Consider the following 21,739-nt stretch of genomic DNA (forward strand, 5'->3'; position numbering starts at 1 on the left):
GAATGGAAGCTTGTGCCGTCAAAATATATTTTGCATAAGTCGGGGATGGAGACGGGTCCATTGATTGATTTCTGCCAAGTGGAGGGATTGTCTTTACATATTACTGAAACGGGGGTGGTTCGTGGGAAAAATAGGAAGTGAACCCATGTTAATGTGTGTTTGTAGGGTCTTCTTGGTGTTTACCTTTTCGAACTGGCAATTGTTCATTGGGTGTTATGATTTGGTCTATGCAGGAAGGTTTTGTGGTGTGATAAAAACTGAAAACGTAGGCGGGGCAAACATGGAATTTAGTAACAAGTTCTATCTTTTGAAGTCGGGAAGCCATCATGTCGATGGTGGAGGGGAGTGGGTGTGTCGGAGCATTCATAAGGCTGGGGCGCCGTGGAGAGGTTGATGGTTGTCGAGGTCACGTCCCTTTGGTGTGAATCGCGAAAGTTCGGTAGAGGTAGGCACAGGTTCCCCAGTGAGTCCCTCTCTTATGGTGGGTGGGGGTGCCGAAGTGATGATGGCTTTCAGGTGATAAATCAGCTGGGGAGGTCGGCAGGCGACCGCGAGCTGACTCGAATCCACTGCAATTGGCCCTGCTTGCGGTTTCGTTGACTCATAACCGGCCGGGGGGGGGGGTGTCCCTCTCGCGGGGTGGTGGCTGTGTTTGGTACCTATTAGCACCAACGGTCTGCACTATGGTGTCGTGAGTAATGATTTCACAATGCCGTGCGTGCATAAGTCACCCCACGAGGGTTAATAGAATCACCGTTATTTTCACACGTCCTCAGATTTTTTTTTTTTTTTTTTTTTTTTTTGTATAAACGGGGTTGGGTTTGACAGTTCTGTTGGAGTTTTGGCTGACGTGTATGTTAGTGAGTAGCACTATGTCGGATGTGAACGAAAGTTTTTGTTGTACCGTGAACACAATGCACTTGAGTGAACTAGGAATAATCCAGTAAGTGATATTGGTGTGGTGCTCACTGGGATTATTCCTTTCGTATGTGTGAGACGTTTATCTACCGAAGCACTTGTAGGCACTTGTGGGTCAGTGTCCGTCCATGGAAAACACTAACTCCAGTTTCTGAGGAGGCGTGGTGGCTTTAACGCTGCCACCATTAAATGTATTAGCAGGTGAACTTATACAGCAATAAAACTCGCCCGTGTTTTTTCTCACCTGTATTTGGTGACCAACTGATTCCCACATCCAGTCCTGGCCTCTCAAGCCCAGAGTAGGTTAATCCATCAAACATTGAAACAGTACAATGTTTTTAATTAATTTGCATATAGTCTTGTAATCTGAGATAATGTCCAGACTGGTTGGGCATGAGGAAAGAATGCCAGTTTCACAAATGCAGTTCTTATTTATATCATTGGATAACTCCTATCATTCTGATTATTTTGAACCCCATGAATGAGTATCGCAAATTCTCTGCAATCTCCATATTAGATTTCAATATTCACTACCAGAGTTGGGTTTCATATTCCGGTGATCCAGCCAATGAAATGTTTTAAATTGTGTCGTTCTAGACGATATTGAACAGCTAGTTCAGCTGATTACCCTTTCTGTATCGGGAATTACTCCCGACAGAGGTGTCTGTAGCTATTTTTTATTTTATGTATATACTAGCCAAATTACCCCGCTCGTTGCTGCGAGTTCGTGAATAATCCCTAACCTAACCATAACCCACCCAACTTTAACCCTTAACCCTAACCAATATAATTTTTAAAGTAATAAGATTGAATGAAAATAATCAAATTTTCAACATTTGGTAAAATTATACAATCATTTTACATTTGCATGCTTTCTTCCAAAAGCTATCATGGTTTGTGGCAACATTAATTTCACAAATATAAATAATATTTATGGACATATACAATGGTTTGTTTAATCATATTAATTCTCATGTCACAAAAATGCTACGCGACTTACGGGGACACTACAGGCGTGTTCCCACACCATATACCACATAACTTTAACCCTTAACCCTAACCATTTTTTTTTTAATTAAATATAGTTATCCAAGTACCTGGAGTGATAGGGTATCAGAATATATATGGAGTTCGTGAACAATCAGACAAAGGCTACTACTTTATTATAGTATATATATATAATATATATATATATATATATATAATATATGTATATATATATGTATATATGTAACTGAAGGCGGAGAAATTATACGAGGAATAATGGAAGAATTTTACTGCCTTAACGTTTCGACCCTTAGGGTCTTGATCACAAAGCATAACAACAAAGTACAACATGGACATTTTATACACAGGCATGTCACCTCACAGGGTGCCTAGGAAAGGTCGTCGTGCTCGGAACATTTGTCCGTTTGTTTTCATCAACTACCAATAAACTTGTAGCTCTTCCCAAGCATATAAAACCATCTCTATGGTTGATGTTATTATTAGTATTAATATAGGCTGCTTCTATTGTTTTCTTAATTTCGTCGTTGAACCTTTATCATAATTGCATTGTCCCAGTTCGGAAGGTGGTCATGTGTATCATGTGTCTTACTATAGAATTAAAAAGACTGCGGGTTTTTACATCATTTTTGTGTTCGTATAACCTTTTTTGTAATCCACGACCTGTTTCCCCAAAATATGAGGATGGGCAATTTTTACAAGGTGTTTTGTAGACAATATTATTTTCATTCGTATGGTTATTATAATTACGCGTAACCAAATGTCCCACTTTGCTACCTGATGTTCTCGCTATCTTTATACCTGCTTTTGAGAGGACGTTGTCTAGAGTTGAATTAATGTTGGAATTTGTGACTGTAATATATCGTGTTTCTTTGTTGCAATTATTGATATCTTTACTCTTCTTATTTATTTCCTTAGCTTTCTTTTTTAATTTAAGTAGGAGACCTTTGGGATATCTTAGTTTGCTGAAAGTTTTTGTTATGTGATCTAGTTCGTCTTCTAAAAATTCTTCACTACAGATGCGAAAAGCCCTGAGGAAGAATTCAATTATTATACCGGTTTCAGTCCTAATATTGTGTCCTGAATAAAAATGTATATAGTCTTCTTTATTAGTGGGTTTGCAGTATACCGAAAACTTTACATGCTGTTTGTTCTGTGTATGACAGTGTCTAAAAATGGTAATTTTATGTTGTTCTCTACTGCCGTAAATTGTATTGGTAGTTGATGAAAACAAACGGACAAATGTTCCGAGTTCGACGACCTTTCCCAGGCACCCTGTGAGGTGACATGCCTGTGTATAAAATGTCCATGTTGTACTTTGTTGTTATGCTTTGTGATCAAGACCCTAAGGGTCGAAACGTTAAGGCAGTAAAATTCTTCCATTATTCCTCGTATACTTTCTCCGCCTTCAGTTACATTTGTCATAGTTTAAATCAACACACACACACACACACACACACACACACACACACACACACACACACACACATATATATATATATGTATATACATATACAGTATATATACTTTTATTTGTTTGTTTTTATTTATCTTTATTTTTTATTTCTATTCTTTTATTATTAATTTTTGCGGGGTGCTGCGATGGAAAATAAAAACCGCACCTAACCCAAAAATTCTTGCAGAAGTATTGCCGAATGCTGGGAGTAGGGAAAACATAAAAACCTGTTAATTGCAGGTACTTACAATTTTTCGTACTGGCCTATTTCTAATAAGAAATAATCGGTAAATATAAAGTTGTTTGCTCCTATCATTCTGAGTATTTTGAGCCCCCATAGATAAGTACCCCAAATTAATATTAACGTCAGTAGCATTTTTTTCTTTTCTTTTTATAAAATTGAATGTAGTTTTGACAATGGCTGCAGTGGAAAATCACAAACGTATGTAACCTAACTCTCACTTTCAATGTCACGGTTCAGAGTAACTCTTACCTCATATCATGAAGGCTTGTGCTTTTGTCCCTTACTCTTGATGGTCCATAAGCAGCGATACTGTTTCAATAACTCTGCAAAATATTAGGTGTGGCTTCTCGTTCAATCAACGGGGCTAACAAAATTGTCTTTGACAGAGCCTTATTTCCATTTTTTAGTCCTCGACACTTTAACCAAGTTCAGTTGAATGTTGGTGAATGTCTATCTTGGTCCCAGGGACATCGTTCTGTAACGATAAAACCTTTGGGAAAAGGTCGCATGTCGACATTGTTTACTATTCAATGCATTGAATTTGTTCCCAACTTGATAGTTTAATCAACTGCCAATAGAGAGCGTGGTAACTGTGACGTCAACATTGCGGCTTGCTATGACGACACGAAACACCATGTATCTACAGAATATATAATCATTTGTCATGAATAATGCATGTTGCATGAACATACGATTACAACTTACCGTGTCCTTGGGGCCACTTGATGAATTTCTTTATCTTTTAATTTCTGTCTTGAGAAGTGTGTAACTCGGCTTCGTGCTTAGTGTAGTGTAGGATTGGGAGGAGGTAGATAGTAAGGGGAAACTCAGTGCACTTTCATTTTGCGTCCCCTCAACACATTCAGCCTATTCACAAGAGTACTGTATCATGTGATTGGGGAGGCTTTTATTACCCCCCCCCCCGCCAATCACTGTCACAAATACTTCTTGACCAGGTTTAGGTCATGACTTGAACTGCGTAACACTGGTTCAGCCCACAGCAAACGCTCCAGGGACCTTTGACCTCTCGTTGTCAGGGGTTTATCTAATGCACAAGGTTTAACAAGCTCCTCTGCAATAGTGAGGTTTTTTCTTCTTTGCACACAAAAGGGCATCTTCATAAGATGTTTGCAAGAAAGGTTTCTCAAGTGGCACAAAACCTAGCTTTGACAGGGTACCACTATGATGAGATCGCTCCCGCTTGATCTTCAAGCTGTTTAAATCATGTCCAGCATCTGTGCCTCCATGTCGATTGTTGAAGCATTCATTGAGTCTTGATGGTGTGAGATTTGCATTTGCAAATATTGTGCTGCAGAGTATGCACTGTGGTCGTTGAGTTCCATCTGCCTCAGTTTTAACAGGTACACACACACACACACACACACACACACACACACACACACACACACACACACACACACACACACACACACACACACACACACACACAACTCCCCTTCCCGTAAAATACAACTAGGTATACACACACACACACACACACACGCACACACACACACACACACACACACACACACACACACACACACACACACACGGCTCGGTGGCGGATTGGTAAAGCACTGGCCTCACAAGCCAGAGAACCGGGGTTCGATTCCCCGGTCGGGCGGAGATAAGTTGGGTTTGTCTCCTTTCACGTGTAGCCCCTGTTCACCTAGCAGCGAGTAGGTACGGGACGTTAGTCAAGGAGTTGTGACCTTGCTGTCCCGGTGTGTGGTGTGTGAGTGGTCTCAGACCTACCCAGAGATCGGCTAATAAGGAGCTCTGAGCTCACTGCCGTAGGGTGGTGTCTGGCTGTCTCGACAGAGACTGCAGCAGATCCGAGGTGAATACACACACACACACACACACACACACACACACACACACACACACACACACGCACACATGCACAATTCGGTGGCGCAGATGGTAGAGTCTCCGACTGTCACTACGGCGGTCCGGGTTCGAATCCTGGCTAGGGCTGAAGTAATTTCAGTATCGCTGCGTTTCGAGTCGTTACTCCAACTCTCGTGGGTAGGGAGTTGGGTGTGTGTGTGTGCGTGTAAGGTCACAGCATTACCCATAGAGCGGTCATACGAGCTCTGAGCTCTCTTCCGCGAGGGAAATAGCTGTCGGTCACGAGTCCAACACGTGATCCAAAGACCATGGTGAATACACACACACAGTCGTCGTTCGTCGCAGTGACAACACGCAAAAAATTGGTGCTTCATGGAAATACGTTAATTACGAAACGTCACAACAGTGTTTCAATTATAGAATACCTAGAGTGTAATATATGGGAGGGGGAGTGCTCATGGATACCCGAAATGGTTAAATCATAACGTGATTTTTGTTAAATTGAATAGCGACCATTCAATTTAACAAAAATTAGGTAATACATACACTAGGAGACAAGAATCCAAGGAACATTGTTCCTTTCTTGTATACTCGTACTACAATAAGGTAATACGTAGTTGAATGAAATCGCTTACTGACAGCCAGGAAATGGAAGGGACACTACTTTCTGTTTTTTTACGATCGTCAAACTGATTCATACATCTTAAGGGACGTAACCTCATTGAAGGTGGAGGCACAGTAGGGGTATCGGGTGTACCAGTTTGCCCTTTCGATCAGTAGTTTGCACGTTTCGTTAGGCCATCGTCAGACGGCCGTTGCTCCTGCATGTAAGGAAAGTCACCGCAGCGAAGAGATGAAGACTTTTCTATAAATGTGTGAGAAAATTGGGAGACGCCCGCGCAAGAAGCTACAGACCCTTTTTTATACTTCCCTCGGTGAAAAAAAAAAAAATGTTGCTATTTTTGGGCGGACTTCGAGAACGTCCTTGAATCCCTCAACATTCCGAGTTGCCAATGTCTCGATGCTGGAAATTAAAGAACTCCATCAACTCCAAGATTTTAATAAGTAATTCCAACGCAAAGTGCTGCTGCAGTACTGAGGATTAATCATTCAGTGTGTGGGCATTGATGACTGCACAGGTGACTATAGATTTTCCAAAGAATCCAGATGCATGGCAGTATCTGGCAAATGTGGCATGTTTACGCTGACTACGTTAATGTCTGCGGAATGAAAATTCCATGTTTCGCGGCACACTAAGTCGATCCACCTTCCGGTCCCTTCTTGTGCACAGGTTTGGTTATTTTGCTTCTATGTTTTAATAGGAACGTCTCAAGCCATCCATGGTTAGCTCAGTAAAGAGTTACGTCTTTCACAAATAAAAAATATTTTTTTTTCACGCGTGATAGTTCTTCATAAATACCTTCCTTTTCAGTCTACGCTTCCAATTCATCTACCCTTTAACCTCCTATCTTAATTCTTTCCATGGCTTTGTTTTTTCATTATCATCGTCGTCATCAAATTACACAACTTCTGATATATCATGAACATTAATTCTCCCCTTTCTTTCGTATCTTAATTTTCCTCTTGATGTATATTTTAACTTAAGCTGTGTGCAGCGTTTACATTATCGAGAGTTCGTCCACCTTGTTAGGTTCATATGCGATTATTGAGTAGGAGCGACAGTATTTTTTTTTACCAGTGATAATTTTTATTATAAACTTCTGCAGAGGTCCATTATCATACCCTTAATCAAGGATGCCAGAAATAAAGTCTGATACAATGTTCTATTCCTTTCATTCTGTTGAGGCGGTAGTCTCTCCAGTGTTCTCTGTTTTTACGGTAGAGCTATCTGCCATTATCCTAGTCTTAAAAATGATCTTTACTCTTCCCATTTCATATTTTACAGTTTTTAGCGACTCATAGTGTCCTCTCCACTGTGGAACATTTTAATTCTTTTCCCCTCATCCTCTTGTTTTATAATTTTTTTAGTGTCTCTACCTACTTCATCGTAGAGACTACCACGTTGGGTTTTGCTGGGTTCCAGCTGATGTGGAAATTTCGTGATATGAGAAGGTCGATGGGCTTGCTTAAGAGGCAGCAACACGGATTGCTCCATCCAATCACATTCCATTTCAAAATACGTACTCTCCAAATGGAAGAGCATGTGGGAGGCTTTGATAACCAGCACAAAAATGAGAAATAACCCATTTTGCTTTCCGTCCGTGGACATGGGGACATGTGCAGGGGCACCACTCAGAGACTGCACTGATACGTCCCCGGACAGAATACACACGTCTCACGCATCGTATTCGTAGTTACTTCATGTTCCGGGAAACAACACTTTTGTGATAACTGCTTAGCCCCCATAATGCGACACTTTCTAATAGTGCCTCAGTCTTGTGGACCTGGGAAAGCGATGCAGTTTCCGTTGTGGAAGAGGATGGAACATTCTGCATCTTGCAAGTACTTCGAAAGGAGGCCCTTTGCCCGGGATATGAGGTACTTTTCGTAGAGACCGCTGGCCTAGCTCAGTTTTAGAATGGCTTTATACCGATTATTTGACTAGCTCACCCTATTTCCTTATTATACGTTCACGTTATGGGCGCTATTTAATGATTCTTACCACACCAAAATTTTATTTGTTTTGTAAATGTTTCAGCCTACCATCATTGCTGCCTTAAAGGTCAACTAAGAAGGTTTTGGATTTCTTTATTTTTTTGTTATTTCATGTATGAAAATATAACTAAGAAGTTAGAACGCTTAAATGCACGTTTCTAGTATTTTATAGCCTTGATTTTATCCAAATAGCATGATCTTAAAAGTGCCTCATAGCAGATGGACTTTTCATTGTTGTAATTACATTTTCCACCACTAGGGCATTGAATATTGATGATGTCAGAGCTGTTGTTTACATACTCCAATACCTCCAGTTTTCTGCCTTTTACATGAATTTTCATTGAAATGAAGGGCAGGAAGTAGTAGTCTGAAAGTGGAAAATTAATAATGATAGTTTTCAATCACCATGCATACATTTTACCATTCTCAATATGAATTCAGCCCCTTGTGCCTGAATTACCATATATCATTATATGTACTTGCCTTCCTTTCATTGTGTTGGTAGGGGTCAGTTTGTGTCTTGGTTTATGTATCGGTTTCTCCAATTAATTTTTAGTGTGTTTGTCCTGGCACAGAATAGAATGTCAGAGTCTAAGTTATTTTCATAAATTTTTTCTTCCATTTTTATTTCTGGTTTTGATTGCCTGTAGTGCAATAGTGAGGGTTTACTTGCCAATTCGGCTTTCCATATGTCTGTGTCAATATCATTTATCCTGGCTTTGAGGTTTTCTATTATTTTGAGACCCTCTAGGTGAAAGTTTAGCTTTTGCAAATATGATCAAAGTTGCTTGGCCCAATAACTTCTTTGTCTTTCAAATAGGTCGTGAAAAATTAGCTTGACTAGCTTGTTCCCCCCATCTCCAGTGATGTGTCTGGTGTATGAGAGCTTGTTTTGTATATCTCTAGTGTAGGCTGAGGGAGATCAGATCTCTGCTCTGAATATTATTTTGTATGCCTTGTTCTCTATTGTCTGCAGCTTGTTGAGTTCACCTTTTGTGAAGAAGATTGCTTCAGTTTAGTGGAGTAGACTGGAGATGGCGACATTTTTCCAGAACACTTTGCCTATGTTGATCCTGTTGCAGCTTCTTGTCGTTATTGAGGCTGTTTGATTAGGAAACGAGTGTTTTGCAGAAGATGTTATGTGTTCTTTGAGGCATTTCCTCATATTTTTATTCCTAAATATGTAATGGAGTCCATGACTTCTATTCCACTAATTTCTTTTTGAGGACTCTGCTAGATTGTAGGTTAGGATATTGATCTTTGCTTTGTTTATTCTTAAACCACATTCTTCTCCAATCTCAGCAATGTGAGTGCTTGTGTCACTTCATCTACAGAATTTGTTAGTAGTAGTCTGTCATCAGCAAAGAAGATTGAAGCAATTTGTGAGATGTGGTTTTTGAAAGCTTCTAGATGTAGGTCTAAGTAGTTGATGATCAGGTATGTTATCAATAGGAAAAGTGTGGTGGAGCCAATACATCCTTGTCTGACACCACTGGTGATTTGTATTTTGCACGTTTCCTTGTTATTCATCATTATTGTGGTATCATCTTGGTATATGTTGGCTATTGTAGATATGATGTTTGGGTGAATGTTTGAAATTTTTAGTGCTTTTTTAGGGTTTTCTTTCTTACACTGTCAAAGGCCTTGGTGAAATCTATTGAAATGATGATCAGCAGTTTTTGATTCTTGTAACTTTCTGTGATGCTGTATTGTAGCATGAAGATGTTGTCAGCTATTCTTCTCTTTGGTGTGAAACCATTTTGTGTTTCTAGTAGGTTTTGATTTTGGTGGTGTTTTTCCAGTTTTTCTTTGATAATGCCCATTAGTATTTTGTAAGATGTGTCTAGTAGGGCTATTGGTCTGAAGGCCTTGATTTGTGGGGTTTGTGTTTTTGGGATGAGCTCTGTTTTTGAGGTCTTCCTCTTTTGAGGCACAGTCAACTCTCAATTAACACGAGGGCTACGTTCCTGGAGATGTCGTGTTAATCAAAATTGCGTTAGTTAAACATATTTTTCCCATAGGAAATAATGGTAATAGGGTGGGTTTGGTTCCTGGACACTGGGAAAGTCTTGTCTATTTTGGGATTTTGTTACTCTGAACTTGAACAAACACATTATTAATACATTTGTAGGTTACAGAAACAACAAAATCACACATTTTTTGTATTTATTTGTAGTACACAGTTATTTATTCCATGTGCGCACTTGTCACCAGCCACTCTCGTCACCAGCCACTCTCCGCATCACTCTCCTCTTCCTCTTACTCCCAGGCACTCGTAGAGCAGAAAACAAGAGTTTACAACCTCTAACTAAATTATTCATTTCTCTGTAACAATTTTTAATCTTTTATGACTTATAATTATGGTCCAACAGTCCATACATTTAAAAATTAGTTTACCATTAATTGTGGGTTGGTGACACTGTTTTCTTTTTTGTTTTGGTGTAGAACAGAAAATGAGTTTACAATCTCTAACTAAATTATTCATTTCTCTGTAACACTTTTTCAAGCTTTTATGACTTATAATCATGGTCTATACATTTAAAAATTAGTTTACCATTAATTGTGGGTTGGTGACACCGTTTTCTTTTTTGTTTTGGTGTAGAACAGAAAACGAGTTTATAATCTCTAACTAAATTATTCATTTCTCTGTAACAGTTATTCATTTCTCTGTAACTTGTACATGGGCACTTCCACTCACAGTACGGGCTAGCTTCAGACTGAGATCAAAACAGAGCATGGGATACTGACCACACAGAGGTGCTCTTTCCGCCAAATTGAAATTGTGTTAAATCGAAATTGTCGTATTATTTAAAAAAATCCTTAAAAATTAACTCGTTAAATCAAAAATGCGTTAGTTAAACTCATGTTAATTGAGAGTTGACTACTATTTTGTCTGTTTATTGAGTTGTAGGCTGCAACAAGTTTTGGTTTGACTTCATTGTCTTCTATTATTTCTTTAAAAGCTGTTTGGACCTGCTGCTTTACCATTTTTCATTTCTCTTATTTGTTTAGTTAGCACTTCTGCTGTGATGTCCCCTGAGCTCATAGGTTTGGTACTTGGTTCTGTGATGTTGAAGGCATAGTCATAGTGCTCTCTTAGAATTTCTGGGATGTTGACTGTATGATCTATGTCTGTGGCTATGGCACCTTTTTCTATTTCCTCTTGGTGTTGTTTTTTGTAATTGGATTCAACTTCTGGGCTCCAGGCGTCTTCAATGAGGTTTGCATGTCGTTGGTATATGCCTTTCCAGAAAGTTGTAATTTTCTCTCCTAGTTCTTGTTTATTTTGATTTTGTTTTCATCATATACTGAAGTGTCACTTGTGGTTTTGTTTGTGCCATATGACCTTAGGCTGTTTATGTGTTTCCATAGCTTTTTTTCGTATAGCGCAGCATTTCAGCATTACTCTGTTTAAAAGGTGTTCTTTTACAAGGAATTATGGATTGTTTCAAAGAAGACAAGGGTTTACCCAAACAATATAAATTAGCGTTAAAACGTCTTACAAATTGTAAAGATATCATCATTACTAGAGCGAATAAAGGGAGAAGTTAGTAATTCTCAATCAAAAAGATTATGTAACAAAAGTTCTCAACATGTTAGTAGATAGGGAAACTTATGAATGTCTCACCAAAAACCCCCTTAAATATAACGCCACAGAATTCAGCAAAGAAGCCTGTAAAATCATAGGAGAATTGTTTGATAAACTTAGTCATCAACCCCCTGTTACCCAATTTTTATGGTCTTCCAAAAATTCATAAGGAAGACATCCCCCATAGACCTATCATTTCAAATAGAAATTCTTGCACTAACAAGGTATCTAAATGGTTCACAGGAATTTTATCACCGTTTGTAGGAAGTTTCTCTAACACTCACATTAAACACTGAAGATTTTGTGAGCAAAATTAAGAGACATAATATACCTAAGAATAGCAAATTACTAAGTCTTGACATAGTTTCCCTATTTACTAATGTCAACATAGATGATGTTTTAAGATTCTTGGAAACCAAACTGCATCAATATCAACATCAACTCCCTCTTTCAGTTTCAAAAATTATTAGACTTACCCGCTTATGTCTTAACACTAATGTTTTCTCTTTCAAAGATTCTTATTTTAGACAAAGATATGGATGCAGTATGGGTTCCAATCTTTTCTTAGTTTTTGCCAATTTATATATGGAGTATTTTAAATGTGAACTGTACCAGACATCAAGCTAGCTGATATGTTTGGGTACAGGTATGTCAATGATATCTTTACTGTTTGGGATGAGAAATGGGGCTCTTTCAATGCCTTCTTTGAAAAATTAAACTAGCACACAGCATAAATTTCAAGGTGGAATGGGAAGGAGGTAAAATACCTTTTCTGGACATATTGGTTATCAGGTGTCCGGACCAATTGTCCTTTTCTGTGTACAGGAAGCCCACCCACTCTGGCAACTATTTACATTTTTTCAGCCACCACCCTGATAACTTGAAACATAGTGTAGCTTTAGGTCTATATCTAGAGCTTTAAGGATATGCAGCGCACAATACCTAGACAAAGAATTAGAACTAGTAAGTTCACAACTCTCAAAGTTAGGATATCTGGGGTGGTTTTTGTCAAAAGCTCTGTAGGACGAATGTGGATTCCAACCCAGGGTTTACAAACTATCTTGTAAAGACTGTGAAGAAGTGTACTGGGGCCAAACATGAAGAGAGTTGACAACAAGAATTAAGGAACATAAAAACTATCAAATGTAGTCAAGAGAATTCCTCAGTGTTCCTACATATTAACAAAGAGGGTCATCGCATGGATTATGATAACACCACCATTGTCTACAAATCCCACTACAGTTTTTGAAGAAAAATCCATCTCAAAAGCAGCCGGACTTGACCTCACCATCAGTAAACCTTTGCCCTGACCTCATCAAGGACATATAACCTGAGTGCCCCCCCTTTTTGCCTGTCCCCAGATGTACCCCTCTTAGCTATATATATTCTCACACTCCACACTATGTATCATTCTGCTGAAGAGGACCACAGATAATGGTTGAGATATACAGATTTTCTATCCATCTTATCTAATTCTCTGGCAGTGGGTCAATAAGTCTCATTTTACAAATGTGCTGCTACATTATACCTTCCTAATATGTGTGTATATATATATATATACTGTATATATGTAATATATATATTTGTCATATATATATATATATATATATATATATATATATATATATATATATATATATATATATATAAAATATCACAAAATCATGCATTTGCACAAAATCTTCCTTTAAGAAAAAATTGTGTAATTGACAAGGAGAGTTGATATGGAATATGAGAAATTACAAGGCATTTGGTGGAAATGGTACCATTTTATTCATAGGAGTCAAGAAATTCACTCATGTTTTTGCCAAACCGTGGGGTGTGCCCCCTCCAGAAATGTGTGAAACTAATCATTTGCTGTAGCAGTCAGTATCAGATTCACTTAAATTATACAATAAAAGACTGGTTGCTGATAATAGCTATTATTACTTTTTCATATGATCTGTCAAACTGGTGTTTGTCAAAGGTCTTGATGTTCTTTTCAGTTTCATTTGTATTTTTATTTATCTATTAATTTTAATTTTTAAATTTATTTTTTAGTTAAGGAATGTTTTCAGAATTTGTGAAGTTGTTGGAGTTATAATATAGATATATAAAATATACAAATTGCTGTGTGAGCGAACAAGATGAAAAATAATGAATAACCTAACCTAACCTACCAAACCAAATGCTCGCACCAGAAATGGGGCTTCGGTGGTGAGTTGCGGGAATTATTTTTTCACCATCCCTAAATATTGATTTGCGGGAAAAAAGAATTACTAAGAAAAGCTGTTGGAGTTGTAATGTAAATGCAATAAGTATTCAAATTACTGTGCAAGTGGGTGAGATGAAAATTCACACATACCATGTTTTCTTGCAAGTTTTAATTTTCCTTCTAGTTCTATTGTAATCTTTGTTAGAAAGTGGTTCAGGGGAAGCTCATGTATGATTTTCTATGTTATTTGTGTTTTCAAGGCGGGTGAGCACATTATCAGGGGAAGTTCTTGGTAATGCTGAGGAGGAGTGTAAGGTATTTGCTGAAATATATGTTGAAGTTGGAAAGTTGTTTTGAGTACTGTATATTTCTGTGTATAAGACGACCTTTGTATAAGACGAGGTACAAAACTAGAGCAAATTTTTATGAATTTATCTCATATCGGTAGTATAAGACGACTGCTAACTTACAAAAGCATCAGTGTATCAAACCTACCGTACAAAAAGAATTGTTTTGTTTACGTTTATCAGCTGTTTTTTCCGCTTTTTCTCTTTTCTTTCTCATTACTTAACTGTATCCTTATACCAGATAAATTACTTACTGTATCCTTATAAATTCAAAATAAATGAAATAACAAAGCAAATCATGTATCATGATTTTCTGAGAACACACGTCAACTAACTAACAAAAATTATTTGCGTAGTGCATCACTTGATGTTCTCTGCGAGTTTGTTATTAAAGCTTGGGAAAGTGTTAAGGTCGAAAGTATCGTAAAATCTTTTTAAAAATGTGGAATTTCTAATGCCATGGATGGCACTGAAGATGATTTATTGTATGAAAGTGATGACGACGCTGAAGTCGACTCAGCGGAACCGGACTGGGATCCCTACGATGACGGCATATTTGAGGAATCTTGTGATATGTTCAAACAACTTTTCGAAACAGAGAGTGATGATTGTGATGAGTTTGAGGGGTTTTATATAAATAAATAAAGTTTTATAATGTTTTAAGCTTTAAATGTAATGTAATGTAATTTTATTGAAAATAAAGGTTTCAGAAATACGTTTGATGTGTAATATTGACGATGATTAGAAATTAAGTTTTGTAATTTTATAATTTTTAAATTTTCTATGTTTTAAATGCAACTACTGTAATATTTTTTATTGATAAACGTTTTATGTACTGTAATCCAAAATTGTTATTTTCAGTCTCAAAAATCACTGAAAAGTTAGCGAAAGAAAAAGGTTGCTCTGAACGCAACCAGTGCTCGATGTTTAGATTTATTTCAGAGTAGTTAAAAGTACCGTAATTTCATTTATATAGAATTATTCCTCGAATTTATTAACAATTGCCATTTACTATAAAGATATGCCAATAATATATAAGGTAAATATGGTTTAATTACCTTTAGTACCAGTTCTTATCATAATGTGAATCATTTCCTGTGTATCGGTGGTTATTGGCAGGCTAGCCTACCAAGTCATCTCACGTAGAATTCAAGGTCTGATTTTTATAATGGTAGTATTATAAGACGACCCCCAATTTTAAGGGGTGAATTTTTGGATTTTAGGGTCGTCTTATATGTGGAAATATACGGTAATTTGTTTCTTCTTTGATCTCATGTTTGTGTATTTAGTAAATTAGGGTGGTGTGTATTCATGTCACCTGCAAGTATGTGATTCATAAGTGGGTTAAGGGGTTGGAGTTGCATGATGTAGTCCTGATGGACTGATATGGTGAATAGTATCTATCTGTATACCAATAGGCTTCTTCCCCCGTACAAGGGAGGTAAGGTGGCCAAGATATGCACCCATCCTCACCCATCACACTCCAACCTGTCACCTATATCCCTTTTATCTTAGCTTCTTGATGATGAAGGGTCACCCCTGTTCCATGCCCACTGCCTGGGTTAAAAACAATGCAGCAAGACACAGCACATTCACAGCAGGGCCAGCTGGTTTATTTAAATAATGACCCTCCCTCCTGGTCCCTTTGTGAGAACATGGAAAACACAAGGAGAAATCCCTTTGGGCCATGTCACGTTATGGTCCATTTGCAACCATTCTTGATTCTCATTTATCTCTTCTCCCATCTGTGCTGAACAGACCTTTTACTCAAGGCCCCCTTCACCCCATCCCCTCATTCTTGGCCTTCCCTTCAACTTTACTCCATCCACCTTTGCCATCCACACACTTTTTGGTAGTCTTTCTTCATTCATATTTTTCATGTACCCAAATTATCCTATTATTCTTTCCTTCTTCCCTGTCTGCCAGCTCCTTGTCCATCCTTGTAACACCCACCATACTTCTCAAATACTTCATCTCAAATACATTTAAATCATTCCTCAATGCCTCCCGTAAATTCCAGCTCTCCACCCCATACAGTACAATAGGTACAATCATTCCTGCATACAATCTTCTTTTTGCATCCATCCTCAGATACCTATTTCTCATGACTTTTTCCATTCCTCTGACACATTTATTGCTTCCTTCACTCTACAGTTTACCACCACTCCCACTCCTCCATTCCCAGTTATGTGTGACCCAATCTATATAAAACTATCCAGTTCTTCCAACCTCTCTCCTTTAAGATTTGACTCCAGCTTATTTGCACCCTTACCTCTTGTAATTTCATCACCTCGGTTTCACCCACATTTTCTTTGAATTTACCCGTATACCTTCCCAAACTCTGTCACCAACTGCATCAGACCCTCTTCTTATCCAGCCATGTGTTCATTGTTATCAGCAACAACAACCAATTCACCCCCCAATTCCCTCCACAGTTTCAAACCATCTCCAATCATCTGCCCTTTACCTTTGTACTGATTTCCCACACCACCCCATCCATGTACACATTGAACAGCTATAGCATCATAACACAACCCTAGTGCTTTCCCATCTTCACCTCAGACCCACTCTCACCATTCCCGACCCTAACACAAGCTCTAGTACTCATTTAAAAGCTTTTGATTGCCTTTAACCCCTTCCATACGGTGCCGCACACGTAGGCGTCATGAGGAGCAAGTGGATTCGCGACGCTGCCATATCGGCGTCTTGATTATATTTATTGTAGTCGCCCCTGTGTTTTTACATTCTCCCAAATGCGCCCAGAATCCCATTCTCTGTGGTTTTCAAAATTCGCGGGTGAAAGAGAGAACGATCGATATAAGCGGCGACTATATTTTATGATGCGAATATTATTTCGTTACGTCATACGGCTGGCATTGGCTGCTGCCCGCGAGATTTAAGTCCCGTATTGAAGTGGTTAACAACTTTCCCCCTATCCCATTTATCTGCTGTACCTCCCACAATGCCTTGTTGTCAATCTTGTTATAAACTCTCTCTAGATCCATGAATGCTAAGAAAAAATCCTTACCTTTTGCCAAATTTTCTCACAAATCTACTTTACTACAAAAATTTGATCCGTGCATCCTCTACCTTTAGTAAACCCATACTGATCCTCACCCATTACTTCCTCTTTTCCTCTCCTAATCCTCTTATATGCTTTTCCAACTGCACTCAACAAATTGAACCATCTAAAACTACTATATTTACATTTGTCCCCTTTGGGGCATTCTCTATGAGATCAACAAAATGTTCAAATTAACATCCTCATCTCTCCAATTTTGCTGAAATTTGGTTTATAGGGAGTTTTAGGGCCCTAAACACATTTCTAAAATAGAAATGTGAACCCAGACAACCATTCAGGAGATATGACTTCAGATATTTTGGGGTCATATGAGAGGTCACTAACATTTGGCAACCAATAACTAGGGTGATAAAAGTCATAGTTATATAAATGTATATACATTAAGAATCAGATGCAACACTTTACCCAATACCATACAACACATTATGGAAGACTGCATTGTACAGTCATGTATGCCAACAACACCATATACACTCTATAAATGATTTTTGGGGAAACCCCATTCTAGTTGTGGCATTGCTCAAGGAGGCAGGACTATTTTACCACAGTCTAGGGAATGGCAGAAACAACTACTACTTCATGTATTAGATCATCCCCTACTCTAGCATTGAAATACCCCAATACCACTACATTTATATTCCTCCCCAAATTCTCTAAGCACTCATTTGAATATACAGATGCTCCTCAACTTACGTTTTAGTTAGGTTCCGAACGGCCGAATGTAACGTGAAAATGAACGTAAGTTGTTACTGTACTATACATCCATAAATTCTATTACCATATCTTATAAAGCACCCCTAAATCATTAATTATAGACATAACATTGTAAAATAATAACATTAATTTCAAATCAATTAAATTCAAGCAACATAAATTGAGATGATGGAGGAGGAGGAGGAGGAGGAGGAGGCAAGGTACGTTCAGTCTGTCGTTTGTGCCATGTAAACAATGGACGCAGCGTCATGCATAAGTATCGTTTGAACTACGGAGAGCGCGCTGAACAAAAAAATTCACTCAAATTTTTTTATTTTTTTTTTACAGTCAGTTCAAACGTAAAATCGAAAAAACGTAAAACGAATGAACGTAAGTAGAGGAGCGTCTGTATCCAAAAAGATTCCCATCACTTTTCTCACTACAGGGTCCATATGCACTCATAAAAACTCACAGGTGTCTTTTCACTAATGGGATGAAGAGATGAAGAAAAAATTCATCAAAACCCTGACCTATCCAATACTGGAATATACATGAGTGGTATGGTCCTCACACAGAGTGAATGATATAAGGAAGATCAAGAGAATACAAAGGGCAATAACCAAATTGTTCCTCAATCTGGCAAATAAACTATATGAGGAAAGACCAAATGCACTGGATCTGCCAACTTTGAAAGATTGAAGAGAAAGAGGTGATATGATTATGCTCCAGTCACTAAAGGGGATAGGTTACATTGACAGAAAAGATATTTTATTAAGAATAATAGGGCTTTAAGAGGTCATTAGAAACATTTTAAGGATGTGAAGAAATACAGTTTTCCATATAGATGTATAATTACTTGGAATAGGTTAGGTGATATAGCCCAAACTGGAACAATACATGAATTCATACCTGAATATGATAATTGGAAATCAAGGATATAGTTTAAGTTGGAACTGTACATGAATTCAAGGCTAGTTATAATAAATTAGAGTGTAGGAGATGGGACCCAACAAGCATTGTTCCTTTTCTTTATACTACAATGAGGTTACATTTCCCATCCCAATTTCACCTTTACCCACATTAACCTTGAAGACACTTCCACCACATGCTGTCTTACCTCAACACCAACAGAGTCACTTATTTCTTCCCTTGCCCCTTCATCACTCTCAACATTCTCCCCACCACACTCCCAAACTCATGCAGTAACGGTGTGGTCTCCGTATAAGGAAAAGTAAATGTTGTACACAAGATTGAGAGAACACAAACAGCAGTAACCAAATTGAACCCTAGCCTTGCACACAAAATATATGAGGAGAGACTGAAAGCTCTGAGCCTATTATTAATAGAAGAGAGAATAGTAAGAGGTGACTTGTAGTAGTACTCAACATTAAAAGCAATAGATAAATCTGACAAAGAAGATCTCATTGGGATGAAAGTTGCAAGGTCATGGAACAAAAAAGTCTGAAAGATGTTAAGAGGTACAGCTTTTCATACAAATGTATTAACTTCTGAAAGTACTTAGAAGCAAACAGTGCTTAAGCAAAAATCATAACCAATTTCATATCTATGTATGATAAGTGGAGAATAAGAGACAGAATGTCATGAATATAACTCCTTTAAGTAAATGCATCCTTTACAACTTATCAGAGTACCTTAATCTGGCTTGGTAAGGTTGTAGGGTGAAAATTGTAAATATATATCTATTTTTAATGCATAAGAAAGGAAATATGCTCATGAGGTCCCATGAATTTTCTCCAGCTATCATATTTAGTTTTGAATGTGCTAATGCTTTAGATTGGGTATCATTTTCTAAGATATTCCAAGAGTTGACACATCTGTATTGAAAACTGTTTCTTGACACATGTTAGAGATATGATGTCTTTAATTATGTGGAGTTTTGGCATTGAATGTATTCAGACAGCATTGTAATCAGATCAACTCAATTGACTAGGTGCTATCATTGAAATATAACACTGGCCTAATGTACTCAAATGTCTGCCATGAAGTTCCAGCTGAAATAAAATAAGTTAAATCCTTAAATCAGTTTCTGTCCACATCTATCAAAATGTGCAAGAAATCCAGATTATCAACATCATTAATATGTCTCTCCTTGCAGATGTGTAATGACCCACGTGTGGAAGACAAGAGGGAGTTCCCCACCTTTGCAAGGACAAACCCTTCATCAAAGAAGGTGAGATCTTCCACACCTTGACTGTGATTTAGGCCACTTACATTTGTAATTTTTTGATTGCACAGAGGCAGTTTTATTCACCTTAAGGAAACCCTTTAGTAGTCCAGGAGTTCATCTTGTCATGACTCAGTGACCACAGTATGGGCCACTTTTTGTCTCATGTTTTTTTATGCCTGGAGGAACCTTACAGTCAAAGTATTCAACTTGTTTCATTAACACATTCATTGTGGCCTATTTACTCAGCCATCAGGCACTTTTGTATAGGGCTTGTCTCGGTTCACTTAACATTTTGACTACAATTTGGACTTGAAATGTCATTCAGGTTACCTCTGAGTGATTTTATAGAATAGTGGGAAATTCCTCCACTCTTTTCAACCTATTCCAGTTAACATGTTGAACAAGATTTTGGCCACTTATGTATTATTCTAATTGCTATTAGCCTATTTTGATTAGGGAAGGGAAACCTTCCACAACCAAGTGTACAGTGTATACTTACCAAACACACTGATCACAATTTAGTCCACATATATTATTCTGGTTATCACCATGTAATTTTATTCAGCTAAGACAAACATGCATTCAAAGTGTATGGTACATCAACTCATCTCAATTACATGACCTATGCTTTGTTCATTTAGTGTGATGGGTAGACATTACAACTGAATATTTTATTGACTGATACTGTACATTCATTCAATTGAGAGAAACCACTCCTTGAAGATTGATAGTGTTTTTCTCTCTCTCTCTCACTCTCTCTCATATTTGACAAAGTCTCGAGATTTGTAACAGGATATATCAAAATCCATACCATAGCCACATGAAAATGATAGGTACATAATTCTATGGAAGAACCCTGAACCCAGTTCACCCATCTCATTACATCACACAAACACAACCAATTTGGAAAAAAAAAAAAAAACTTCAACCTGCCATTTGTGCCACATCATATAATTACAACCAACTGAAAAAAACTACTCCAGCAGCATACTAATGAAATATCTTCAGTCTGCCATTTCTACCTCGCATTGCATCTACACAAAAATACATTCATACTACGACACTATGGACACCCAGTACAAGAAAGAATATAAGGAAAATAAAAAGAATCCAAGGAGCAATGACAAAGATGGCCCCAACACTTTCAAAATTTACATATGAACAAAGATTAGCTAAACTGGAACTACCAACCCTGGAACAAAGAAGAGAAAGAGGCAATCAATTAGCCATTTACAGAATCATAAAAGGCATGGAAATCCTTGACAGAGAAAACTTATTGTAGTGGGATAAAAGAAAAACAAGGGGACATAAAAAGAAACTCAACAAAGATAGTTATAGAAGAGATATGAAAAAAAAAAATGGTTTTCCATACAGAGTAGTGGATGTCGGGAACAAATTGGATGTAACAATAGTGTTTGCAAACACCATACAAGAATTGAAGAACAAACTAGATGTTGTGAGAAACAAGATGGGTCACTAGGAGCATAGCTCCCCTTTCTGTGTAATACAGCTAAGGACCTAGGGCAACAGATTGATGATGGAAAGCCCTA

At 37.8% G+C, this 21,739-nt stretch overlaps 1 protein-coding gene across 4 annotated transcripts in view; it reads left to right on the forward strand.

Moving 5' to 3' along the window:
* Window positions 1-21,739, forward strand: part of LOC143030944 (uncharacterized) — a 169,688-nt gene that overhangs the window by 109,524 nt on the left and 38,425 nt on the right. For all 4 annotated transcript variants that reach the window (XR_012966956.1, XM_076194236.1, XM_076194237.1 and 1 more), the window contains exon 6: window positions 20,118-20,192. Coding sequence is in view for 3 of the 4 variants with exons in the window: in XM_076194236.1 (XP_076050351.1) it covers window positions 20,118-20,192 (75 nt within the window). In the remaining variant the exon portion in view is untranslated. The remainder of the gene's footprint in view (window positions 1-20,117; window positions 20,193-21,739) is intronic.

The sequence above is a fragment of the Oratosquilla oratoria genome, chromosome 12 (assembly GCF_046742065.1).
Source record: "Oratosquilla oratoria isolate Oo_2021 chromosome 12, ASM4674206v1, whole genome shotgun sequence".
Taxonomy (NCBI): Eukaryota; Metazoa; Arthropoda; class Malacostraca; order Stomatopoda; family Squillidae; genus Oratosquilla; species Oratosquilla oratoria.